The sequence below is a fragment of the Tympanuchus pallidicinctus genome, unplaced genomic scaffold, assembly GCF_026119805.1.
Source record: "Tympanuchus pallidicinctus isolate F22 unplaced genomic scaffold, pur_lepc_1.0 scaffold1, whole genome shotgun sequence".
NCBI classification, from domain to species: domain Eukaryota; kingdom Metazoa; phylum Chordata; class Aves; order Galliformes; family Phasianidae; genus Tympanuchus; species Tympanuchus pallidicinctus.
Window position 1 is genome coordinate 49,407,748 of NW_026294618.1, and position 13,337 is coordinate 49,421,084.

Below are 13,337 nucleotides of genomic sequence, written 5' to 3' on the forward strand. Positions count from 1 at the left end.
AGGGCTAGCTCTGCAGATACGCACAGTGTATTTTTAACTGCACTAACAAGTGACTGAAATCTTGACTACGATGGCTCGCAGATTCACACCCCATACATGAGGCTGGGGAAATCCACCCCAGATTTGTGAAGTCCAATGAGATCTCTTGTAATGTGCTTTCTAAATACCTTATTAAATTCTGACAGAGGTTTTCATAGAATCATATAATCACGTAGACATGGATCAGAGGCATCCCTGAAATTCATCTAGTGCAATCCTTCTCAGCAAGGGACTTCTGCTACCACTGGAGCCAGATAGCCATGACCAGCTCACAAAGTCTCAAAGACTTCCAAGGATGGAAAATCTGCAGTCTTAGTGTTGCTCTACCCTCATGATAAGGATTTTGTTCCCAGTGTCCTGTGTTTGGTTTGTCCCAACCTCCTGTGACACAACTTCAGGCCCTTTCACCTTGTTATATCACCTGATACTACAGGAAAATCATCTTGGTAACTGTTTGTCATCTACTACTTTTTCAGCTGCCCTTTGAAAGAGTGTGTTGCTCTTAGATCAAATCTCGGTTCCCTCTTCAACAGACTAAACAAGTTTTCCTCTCAGTTTTTCCCTGCATATTTTCTAGAGTTGAGCTTAATGGAACTTCAAGGAAAGAAATCTGAAAAAAAAATGTATGCACTGACTTAAGAAAGGCAAGTTCTACCTCAGGAAAAAAAAGACACTGAATGTTATGTGTTTTGTACATAAAAAAAAATACACAGTCACATTTAATTTATTTGGCATCTTTCATTTACATTTAAAAACTAATAAATTAAATTTAATCATGCTTGAAAAATTAAATTTACAGCAATGAAAGTAATGATTAAGATTTTTTAAACTGTATGTTATTCAAGGAAAAATGTCATTGTAAAATGAAACTATTCCTGGATTTTAGATTTAAGGGGTCACTTAAAACATGCTCCAAGTTTTCCTTCACAGCTCCACTGGAGGCAAAGGCCACACTGTCAGAGGGTGAAAATAATTTCAGTATCAGTACTCCCAGCCAGGTGACTCTATGTGAAGTCTTCAGCTATTGCCACAGGTGGGTTTCAGCTGGACAACTGCAGCTTATTAGGAAGTCAGGAGCTGAAACCCTGGCCATAATAAAAGCTATACATCCACCGTTATGTATCCGTAAAAACAGAAAGCAGTCTGATAAATCTAGGTCGGAAAGAGCACAGTAGTTCTTTCATTTAACATTTCACCATTAATAGATTATTTAAATGCTGCTTTAATTAATCATGTAGGAACAGAAATATATTTGGGAAGAAAAAGACTTGAACCCATGAAAGTATTGAAATATCATCACTCAGAGATCTCTACAAAATATGAACTCCTTCTGCAGATTAAATTTTACATTATTTTGTTTCTACTGCCTGGTCTGAAAATGTCAGTTTGCATCAGTGCCCTTGGGATTTAAGCTCATTTAACCAATACAACGTGAACATCAGATTTCCATCTGCCTAGAAATTTTCCCTCAGTCTACCGAAAAAATATAGTTTTGCATTGCTTAATATTACCCTGAGTAGTATACAGAGCATGAATAAGCTGACAGCCAGTCTATGAATTGCTTAGTTTAGTTTTATCTAAGGCATACCCTTGTTCCTTACTAAAAAATAGTAAGAATATGATTGATTGATAGTTAATATGGAAAATTACAAGCAAAATATGGTGGTTTCTCTCCCTTGGTTTATGTCCATTTTGCCACATTTTTTTTGGTGTTCATATTAAAATCTGATGCTTGTGTAGGAAGGGTCACTCAGAAGGAAGTTTCCACGTTACTGAAACTCAAGTGAATTCCTTCTGAAAACAAATTAGAAGTAAAAAATTAAATGAGATCTGCCTTACATTTTGTCTATATTCCAAGCTTCTATGTCATCCATCAAATCAGAATTAGTAGGTTTCTTTCAAGCTCTTTGCCTCAAAAGATTTTTCAGCAAATCTTGAGGTCAATATTGATTTACAGCAGGACTAAAATCTATGGATTTATCAGTAAGCTAATAAAATGGCTGAATTTCTATTCCTAGTTAATTATTGTTATAGATGAGGTCACTGTAGAGCTGGTGTTCTTCTTTAGAAAAGAAAAGGACCTTCATCATTTCTTTTCTAGTTTTGCTTCACATATTTCCCAGTCACTACAGCCTGCTTATCTCATGCTTGCTGAATAGTATGCCCTCTTTAAAAACACAAATTTATTTTAATTTCTGTTATACATGACTGCCAGCTGCAAGGTATAAAAATCAAGTAATGATGAGCTCATTTTTATTCACCATTTCTTTCTTCTTTTTCCTCAACCGGAATCATAGTCCTTGTGCCAAGTGAATATGCCTTGCCCTCAAAAACAAATCTATTCCCAAACTTGATCCTGTATACTCAGTTTGACCAATCTTAAAATGCCTAAGTGAGGGTATGGTTGTGGCTTAGCTAATGCTAAGAATCTGTCTTTCTATACTTATGAGTTTTGCAGATGAATTTACAGTTAGTATGTTTACAAATGGTGTTTTTCATATTTTTTGTGAAGGAATTGTGTAAGCAGATGTCAGAATACTTAAGGAAACTAAGAGAAATTTGAAAATATATTTAAGAAGATGGAAATTAATAATTCAGAAATTGCAAAACAGAAATCTGAGCATGTATGCTCATATACATATCATATTACTGTCAACATATACATTTTCCAGGATAAAGATGGGCTGCAAAATGGAAAGATTTAAATTACAACAACTTATGATGTATAAATGAATATATGCTGACATTTCTCACAATATCTCCTCTAACAGTAAACTCAGCAGAGATAGTGTGCTGACTCTTAAGAAGGTATTCATTCATATTTACATAATACACACACCTTAATATTTTTTTAAATTCTTATATAAGATATATCAAACAAAAGATGCTGAGTTTTACCTGCAAAGCCTTTGTAATCCACCAGGTCAAACATTACAATAGCTACTGCTGACCAGGTAACAATCAGAGCCACAACAAGAAGCCATGCTGCTGGGGAGCTGAATGTTGTCACAAGGTCTTCTGTAACTGATTTCTTGGCCATTCTCATGGATGATGGAACAGATCCATTCTTACCATCTGTTACTGTAGTGGTCGTAGACATACGTCCTAAGCAAGTAAAAGCAAAGGAATGAGAATATAAAACTTGGAGCCTAAGATGCAAGAATTTGACTGTTGTATTGAAATACATCTATTCTCAGAACATGTAAATTAAAAGTAAATATTACAAAAGTAAATATTACATTTTCTGAAAGAAGATTTTCCTGAACTAGGGCCACAATTAGTAAATTTTATTTGGATGCAAACATGGTGAAATAGCCACGACTGGCCTTTTTGTTTATGATGTGATATTTTTTAGTCTGCCACAGATAGCTACAGACCTAGGAGAGTGATTGATGAAAACATCAAATATTATTACCCTCCAAAGGACTGTCTTGTTATGGGCTGTAGGCCAGATTCTTAGGTGATGTGATTAAGTGTACTTCCATTATCTGTAATGGAGCTAACGCATTTATGCCTCTTGAGGTTTGGCTTGAATTCTGCTGTCAAGGACGTTTATATCCCATTTTATCCAACAGAAACACAAAAGATTTAAACATACAGTATCATTACACTTCAAGGAAGCTTGTACCTGATTTTTAAATACCTTAGATCTTCTCATTTTCACATAATTAAATTATCTCTTTAGAAGAAAGAATTACAATGCCGAAGTAGGCTTAATTTCAAAAAGGCATTCATTGGTTTGGTCCCAGTAAGAAGGTAGGAAGGTGAATACTAACATTAACTAAGTTAACTGTTGCTATAAATTAAATGTTTAATGGAGAGTTAAAAAGTTAATCTACTTTTTCTTAGGGTATTGAGAAAAACTATTTCTCCATACAAACCTTAATTTTGGTAAATGAAAACTGACAGCATTTGAAATGTTCCATATTATTCTTCCTCATAAAATACAGTGATAGCCTAAAAAATCTTGGTTGGTAGTTGTTTTCCAGAATATAAAACAATAAAAGTAAAAATATTCATAACTTCACAGTTAAAAACAGTAGAACATGGTACTCCACCAGCTTAGTCTACAAATCTGCTGGTAACCTACTGTTAAGCTACTGTATGATATATATGATATGACATATGTTCCCAGTGTAGGTGGGTTCATTTTTTAACATCTCTCAATAAATGTCAGTGATTTTAGGGACCTTTGTCCACACAGAGGTCTGAACTTTCAAGGAATAAGATGATGCCTGATTATCTCATACCTCTATTTCTCACCTTGATATCAAATATGTCCTTTGCAGCTACTCAACCAAAGGCTAATAATTTTCTAGGATGATAGGGGTATAGAAAGTGAAAGAGCTGCACTACACAAAGATTAATAGACTCCCCACTACCATTTTTGCAGTACTTATGGTGCAATCCTGATGTTTTTCCCTGCGTTGTCCTTCATTTTGAGTGCCCAAATGTTGTGTGCTTTGTTGTCCATCTCCTACTGATCTTCTTTCCCAAATCTAGCAGTCCTACTATTTTCACAATTAGATCAGTAAAGAAAGATGGGACAACTATAGGCAGCATTATTCACAAATCTAATTAGCTACTTGCTCTCTTCCTCTGAAAAATATTCACAGAATCACAGAACCGGAGGAGTTGGAAGGGACCTCAAGAGAACATCAAGTCCAAGCCCTTGCTAAAGCAGGTAGCCTACAATAAATTGCACAGGTAGGCATCCAGACTGGCCTAGAATATCTCCCTAAATGAGACTCTACGAGCCCTCTGGGCAACCTGTGCCAGTGTCCAGTTACCCTTACCATAAATTTCTTCTGCATATTAGTTCGAAATTTCTTATGTATGTTCAAGTTTTAGGCCATTGTTCCTTGTTCCACACTAAACCGAGAAGAGCCTGGCCTCATCTATTTCCCTCCCACCTCCCTGTAGTTATTTATAAACATTTGTCAGATCCCCTCTCAGTCTCCTTCTCCCCAGGCTGAACAGACCTAGGTTACTTCAGTCTTTTCTCCTACAGGAGATGCTCCAGGCTCTTAATTATCTTTGAGGCCTTCCACTGGGCTCTTAGGAAATCCAGTACTACAGTTGAGCAGAGCTTCTGCCCAAGCAGACATATTTGCTGCCTTGAAATCTACTGCTGGAGCCTATCAAGTGTCCCTTTCCCACTTGAGAGGTGTCACTCAGCAACAGGTTAAAATCAAATTCCAGACATTCCCACCCATATAATTAGTATTTTCGTGCCCAAGACCAATTTCTCTGCCTGTGTTATAGCCAACCAGAATCCAGTTTAGTATACTTAGATGAACATTGCAGTAGGTTAGGAGATTTGTGAACACATCAGCAGTCCCAGATGTGGGGGCGGCAACATCTTTTTCAATAGTGGAGGGTGCAGCTGAAGGCTGTTACAATTTCAGCCATCCAATTTCAGCCCACTGCCACATCTGTGAGAGCCTCCTGGCGCACTGAGTTGTGATTGTTACTGATTTTCAATGGGGCTAGGAACTTTTAAAAGTTATGCGCATTTCATAAAAAGATTATTCCAGAGATATATACGTTTGACTCCACATCACAATTTCTCATGCACACAGAACAGCCCCATCAGGTCACAAATATCACATTTGCATCAACAGATTGATTTGCTAAATTCTAAACTGCTGAAACACTGAGATTCTTACTAATCCTTTGGTTTCAGTCTTGTCACTTAGGATACAATCTAAAGACCCATAAAGTCTCAGAGGTATAAATAAACCTTGACAATCAGTGGCAATGTTGAGGAGAATACTGTGCAACTTTTAGAGTTTAGGGTGAACTTGTAGTTCTGGCAGCTAACCCCTTTGGGTTAGTGAGCTGAGTTCTCCTTAAGGCATAATAAGCATAGGGAGTCTACGGTCAAGGAATGAAGGAATGGGCAATTTAGCATCTAGGCTTCCCAATACCCCTGAAGAAAAATTAGAAAAAGAAAAAAAAAAAAACAACCCAGCCCTATGCTGTCCAGACTCATTCAAATATAAAATAGTCATTTCCTGTATTTATGTTATTTCCTACATATCTTCTGTATTACAGCCTTCATCCTGAGAACAGAATTTTAAAAAATTAAAAAATCAAGTAGAATACTTAATGCAAAATGTAATTTTAAGACTAGGTAATACTGGACGTATTAAAAAGAAAGGGCTATCCATGCTGCTAGGAAGAAGGAGGTTGCTGTTTTTTAAATAATAACAGTACTTCTAGGGCAATTCAGCTGAGACTTGAGAAGCCTCAGAGCAGTCTGCCTTTAAATGGAAGAGATAGTAGATCTTGACTTCTCTATTCTGCTTCCCAGATGAACACTCCAATAAACAGACTATAGAGTGTTCTGGATTCGGGTCATTAATGGCTCCTGTTCAACTTATTTCACTTCACTTGGAATATTTAAATATTAATTAAGGGAGTAGAAAACAGAAAGAATGACTGTATAAATTTACACTGTATGTTAAACTCTCGCTTGAGCCTTGGGCTTTAACCCAGTGACCTTATCAATTCACCACTCTTGTGGCAGACTGGAATCTGAATCTACAGAAGGAGGATGCCAGAAGGAGAAAAGAGGTAGAGATTAGAACCCTTTGGTGAAGGACTGGGCAATGTGTATACAATAATCTGATGCATTCTTTAAGGTCCATCATATCATCTTCACTGAGCGTGCAGACTGCTGCAGCTCTGACGATAACTACTATTTTCCTATACACATAAAAATACCCAAAGTGCAGTGCCTGTTCCTGTTTTTTAGGTGGTATGCATTGCTATAGTTCTCTTTTCATCTCTCTAATATGATTTCTGCCCCCTTGGTTTATACAAGTGGAAAGAAAAAGGCAGAATTTCTGATGCAGTTAATAGTAACGTGCAAAAAAAAAAATTCCTGAAGTGGCCTTATAACTTTTGTCCAGCAACTTTCTGCCTTCACAGAATCACAGAATCACAGAATTATTGGGGTTGGAAGGGACCTCCCAAAGCAGGTTCCCTACACCAGGTTGCGCAAGTAGGTGTCCAGGCAGGTCTTGAATATCTCCAGAGAATGAGACTCCACAACCTCCCTGGGCAGCCTGTTATAACACTCCATCACCCTCACAGTGAAGAAGTTCTTGCGCACATTTGTGCAGAACTTCCTATGCTGCAGTTTCTGGCCATTTCCCCTTATCCTGTCTCCACACACTGCTGGAAAGTCTGGCCTAACCACTCTGCTCCCCACACTTTAGATATTTATAGACCTGGATCAGATCTCCTCTCAGTCATCTTTCCTCAAGGCTGAACAGACCCAGTTCACTCAGCCTTTCCTCATAGGAGAGATGCTCCAGGCCCTTCATCATCTTTGTGGCCCTCCGCTGGACTCTTTCCAAGAGATCCCTGTCTTTTTGTACTGGGGAGCCCAGAACTGGACACAGTACTCTAGATGAAGCCTTACCAGGGCAGAGTAGAGGGGGAGGATCACCTCCCTCGACCTGCTGGCCAAGCTCTTTTTAATGCACCCAAAAAGTATATAGATGATTTGGCCAATTTTTCAAAGGCACAAGGAGTTGGAAACTCTACACTGGACTCATGCCTTTTCCCTGAATACATTTGGGAACAATGAAATTCAGGTATCTTTCAACTGATTAAGAACTTTCTTAGATCCTCTAATATGTGTCATGGTTCCTATTGAACAAACATAGTAATACAAGGGCAAGAATTCCTAATAATGATGGAGAGGTAGATTGAATCAGTGAAAGATATCTCAAATAGGGAAATTCAGTTTATCTTTGCAAGCTCCTCTCTCACCACTATTGGCAACAGGTTCTGTGGATAGGACAAAGAGATTCAGTTCAGCACAGAAATGGGTAATAGGCACCTACCTATCATAGGTGTTCTGAGTTTAAAGGAGCTTCTGCAATTTGATAAGCAGAAATGTAACAAATCCACAAAAATAATTTATTTAGAGCTGCAGCATAAATCTTCTCTTAAGATGACTGACTAAATCAAACCTTTTTTTCTGTTTCATACTGCATCCCACTATGTATGAATGAAAGAATAAAACTGGAATGATTAACAGGAAAAAATATGTAGAAGGAGTTTCACAACTGATCCCAGAATATACACATTTTGAAAGTCATCGCACAGGGTACTGACATATTGCTCTACTCACAGCTTATACAATCAGAATGCAAAAAGAAAAACCTCTCAACACATATGTATATGTTGGCAAACATCTCAAAGTCAAAAGGCAGCACCTCTGCAGACTAATGGCTTAAAAAGTTGTAACTGGGGCAGTCTGTGAGGGAACATTTGCAGATTTATTGGCGACTGATAGTTATAAAAATGTAATATTCTTTATGAAATGTGGAAAATAGGGTTGGAGATTATGCAGTAACCAATTCTACACTACTAAAGAAATAGAATAGAGATTATGGAATATAGAGTGGATGGAGCATGAAAATTAACTGAACAATTGAATTCAGAAAAGCACTTACAATTACATACTGTGCTGTATATTCTTTTAATTTCCTTTTCTGTTATTACAGCTGCATTGGTTTTATTTTTGATAGATAGCATCTGATAATTTTGAGAAGTTCTATTAATGATTCCCATTCATTCTCCAAGGAATTATGTACACCAGTCTGTTGAACACATGCATCAATTTCAATAAGAAGTTTGTAGAATAAAAGATATATTTTATTGTCATTTCAATATAATTCCTTGAAAATGTGAATTTTATGCAATATAAATAAATAATACTACTATTAATTAATATTAATTACTGTTATTTATTACTAAGAATAAATAGTGTAAGTGAACATAATAGAAGTTATTAATTCTGTATTCTAAGCTGTGATCCATATTTTGGCATTCTACTAAAGATGCTTTGTTAGGATGCAGTAGTACCACATGCTATGTGGAAAAAAAAACCACAAAGTAAATTTTCCCTGAATAAATTACTTATTTAACTAATAATAACTTCATGAGCAGAAAATGAAAATGACTTTCCAATGAGATATGGCCATGTTATGACAAGGACTGGGAAATGTCATGGAAAAAAATCAGTACTTTTAAAAACAAATATATAATCTCTAGCTCAGGGATTGCCCTTATTTCAAATCTCTATATGCTGGAGGTTCTGGCATATTATGGTAGAATAAGGAGTAAACATTTAATACTTGAACTCAATATTTTTTCTTCAGCATTATGCAGTGGCTACTGATGAAGACATGATAACACACTACCTGGACCAGTCAACTGCCATGTTGACAGTTCTCATGCTCTTGATAACCTCATTCTCACGAGCTAAATCTATGCTTTAAAGTAGGTCTGCTGACTTTGAAGTACCTGCTCATAGCATGAGATGATCATTGTAACTAATGAATGAAACTGGGAGATAAGATCAAAAAGTTCAACAAGCAATAGTTTAGTTATGTTATTACTTCTCCACTGCTCTTTCTTTGTAATTCCACTTAAATGGAAACAGGATTTTTTCTTTTGGAAAATTCATTAGACACTACTGCTTATGTCCTGCTTGGATTCATAATTCTTCCATTGCGAAATAGTAGCAATTTCCTCATCAATATACTGTGAGGAGTATGGTGATTCTAAATGGGAGAGAGCAGCAAGAGAAAATGAACTTTTCAGAAACAAATTACTATTTTTTATGCAGTGCTGTTATAATAAAAAGACAGAATATGTTTTGGGGGGAGCATTCTTTTTTATATAGAACAATTTTTCAAAACCCTCTGTGAAGAGATAGTAACTCTCAATAAAAGAAACAGTGAAAACACAGAAAGTTCCAATGTTTTTAAATTTCTTACTATATTTCTTATATAATGCACCATAAGACCTGGTATAAATAAATTGCTGAACTGATTAAACTGTTGAAGCACAACAGCTCTTCATCACATTCCAAGAATATCAAATAAAAATACCTTTAAGGAACATCGTTTCTGTCTAGCTACAATTTTTGAAGGCATGTGTCTGTCCATCCTTTCTTATTCTTTCTCTTTCTTTCTTTCTTTCTTTCTTTCTTTCTTTCTTTCTTTCTTTCTTTCTTTCTTTCTTTCTTTCTTTCTTTCTTTCTTTCTTTCTTTCTTTCTTTTTTTTTTTTTTTTTCCTGAGAACAGCTACAAAGATCATTTTTGAAAAAACTTCTGTGCATATAAAAAAGTATATGTACATCATATATTGAGATGGCTTACATAGTTAACTTCTTTCCATGCAGATTTAGATGATGGATTTGGACCAGTGCTGTAAGCAAAGAGCCAGAATCCATTAGGGTATCCTGGCTTCACTGCCACAAGAGCTCTCCTCAGTAAGGATGGGGGGAGGGTAGGGGGGAGGAGATGGGGCAGGGATGGAAATCACAGAAGTAGCTATGAAACTTTTTTGTTGAGGAAAACAAATCTGACAGTAGGGAAGGAAAATACAATTCACTGAAGTGTAACAGCAAATAAGATCTTCAGAAAATTAAGATGAGGAACAAGACACATTGACCTTGAAAGGAAGATTAGGTACAAAAGTCTTTCCAAACAGCACATTGCACAATTTATAAACCCTGAAAATGATATGGTTGTAAACATCTGAAACAGGCAGCATTTGTATTTCTTTACATATTTTGATTTCATAGTTCAGCAGAGGATTGGTTGATACTTCACATTAAGTACCGGAAAATTTGTCTGGTGTACCTTTCCAAGGCAATGTAAAAAATACTTTCACTTCATTCTGAAATTGCTTATAAAGAATATTGTGCTGAGATGACTTTTAACATTCTATCTGTGCTTTTTTTTTCCCGTGTGCGTATATGTATTTCAAAGAACTTTTACATTATCCTGGTTATTATTCAAGTATAACAGGCATAGAAGGAATGAACAGTTATTAGCTTCTAACAGATTCTCTCTGTTGTTGAGCCTGCTGAAATAGTCTTATACGACATTGTATTGTAAGCTTCCTTACAAGAATTCACATCTGAAATGACTTTCGGAAAAAAAGGAAGGGAAGGAAAACTCTAAGGTCCAGGTTTAAAAGACAGGAGATTTTACTGGGAAATTGTATATATCATTTTATTGACAGATCTATTACTTCATGTAGTGATTTCTTGAGAACTTAGAAAACCACTGAGTTAACAATAATCAACATGGAATAAATTATTCCTACAAAGACAAAACTGCAAAAAGTACAGTTGTTCATACTGAATAAGAAAAGAAGTACCCTTTACTGCATATTAAACCAGAAGCCAACTACAGCAAAGGGACACACAAGATACTCACTTTCCAAAAGGCAGTAGACATATCTGTGAGTTGGAGACTTACATCTTTCTGATCGAAATGCCTAATCACTTTGACCCCTCTTTTACATTTTCTTCTAAATATGCTGAGATTTGTTCAAAAATCTCGTTTCTTTTCGAATTCCTCATTATGCAGATGAGAAAAGAGTGTAACTGACTTCTAAGCATACAATACTAAACTCACGGTATCCTGAAAAATTCATTATTTGTTGTATTCTGTACAAGATACTTTTTATTGATTGGTAGTAATACCTTCCCTTTTTGGAAACAAGCTTTTTTTCTGTAAAACAGTAAAAAGAATTTTTACTTACTGTTCATTTTAGAATTCTGACATTTATGAAAGAGGTGCCGAAGGGTTATTCAGACATACTTGTGAGTTGATATAAGCTGAGAGGTATATCTTATCTTATAAAATGTCAAAATGAAGGTTAGAGGAAAATGGTTGCCATTTATCTTTAAATAGCATGAAACCTTCTGAAGCAACAGCACTGTATGCATCCTTTTTTGTTATTTGTTTTTGGAAACTCAACTTCATACAGTCCTAAAATGTTTATAAAGGATTACAGAAATACGCTAATTTTTTTTTTTCTATAAGAAAAAGAAAGTCCATTTAGATGCTCCCATCTGTAAAATATTGATAGTTATAATAAATATTGAAGGATAAATTGTAAGTTACAAATACCTGTTTTCACTCCCAGCAACTATACCACCATACCAGTATAAAGAATCTCTGTAAAAAAATTCCAGATGTGTTTCTCCTGGTGGAACTAGCATTATCTCTCACATTTTTGTCTTTGAATGATTAACGAGATGATTTTTTGGTTTCTTTTATTTCAAGCTACCTGTAGTTAGCTACAGTATGTAGTAAAAAAGGAGCTTTTGAACAAAGGTCCACCTTTTGTAAAGGAGTCTAATATAAAAGTAGTAGCAGTAGTCTTGATCAAGATGGCTCCTTTGAAGTCATTTTTCTCCTATTTTTTTTTGGTCTGGAGGAATCCTTTGGAGAGCATTCCTCTGGATTTAGGACAAAAAAGATTCTTGAACTCATGGGGATGGAATTCGGCATTAGGTAAAAGTTACTGGATTATAGCAAGGACAAATTTTTGAAAATGTGAAACAGTTATGGAAGCAAGCTTGATGAGAAAAGATCACAGAGTATTCATATACAGGTATAAAGTCTTTTTTCTCTATGCTGATATTCATATGGCATTTCATCTACACACTGAAAAGAAGGAAAAGCCAGGGAAGCCATCCAGAGGGACCTGGACAGTCTGGAGAAGTGGGCACATGAAAAAAAACTAATGAGGTTCACTAAGGCAAAGTTCAGCATGCTGCACTTGGGTCGGAACAATCCCAGTTGTTTATACAAACTGAGGGAAGATCTGCTTGAGAGCAGCCCTGCAGAGAAGGACCTGGGGATCCTGGTAGAAGCTGGACACGAGCCAGCAGTGTGCGCTTGTAGCCCAAAAGGCCAACTGTGTTCTGGGCTGCATTAAAAAGGGGTGGCAACCAGGGAGAGGGAGGTGATTGTCCCCCTCTACTCTGCTCTTGTGAGGCCCCTTCTGAAGTACTGCATCCAGGCCTGGGGACCCCAGAACATGAAGGACGTGGAGCTCTTGGAGCGGGTCCAGAGGAGGGCCACTAAGATGATCAGAGGGCTGGAGCAGCTCTCCTATGAGGAAAGGTTGATGGAACTGAGCTTGTTTAGCTTGGAGAAGAGAAGGCTCCAGGGAGACCTCACTGCAGCCTTCCAATACTTGAAGGGAGCATATAAAGAGGAGAGAGAATGGCTATTTATGAGGGTGCATAGTAATAGGACAAGAGGGAGTGGTTTAAAACTGAGACAGGGGAGGTTTAGGTAAGATATCAGAAGGAAGTTTTTCATACAGAGGGTGGTGACGTGGTGGAACAGGTTGCCCAAGGAGGCTGTGGATGCCCCATCCCTGGAGGGCCAGGCTAGTCTAGAGGTTGACGACCCTGCCCATGGCAGGGAGGTTGAAACTCGATGATCATTGTGGTCCTTTTC

At 36.8% G+C, this 13,337-nt stretch overlaps 1 protein-coding gene across 21 annotated transcripts in view; it reads right to left on the reverse strand.

Annotated features, from left to right (window-relative positions):
* TRDN (triadin) overlaps nucleotides 1-13,337 on the reverse strand; it is a 207,337-nt gene that overhangs the window by 171,246 nt on the left and 22,754 nt on the right. For all 21 annotated transcript variants that reach the window (XM_052677499.1, XM_052677491.1, XM_052677507.1 and 18 more), the window contains one exon: nucleotides 2,938-3,144. In XM_052677499.1, the coding sequence (XP_052533459.1) occupies nucleotides 2,938-3,139 (202 nt within the window). In that variant the 5' untranslated portion in view covers nucleotides 3,140-3,144. The remainder of the gene's footprint in view (nucleotides 1-2,937; nucleotides 3,145-13,337) is intronic.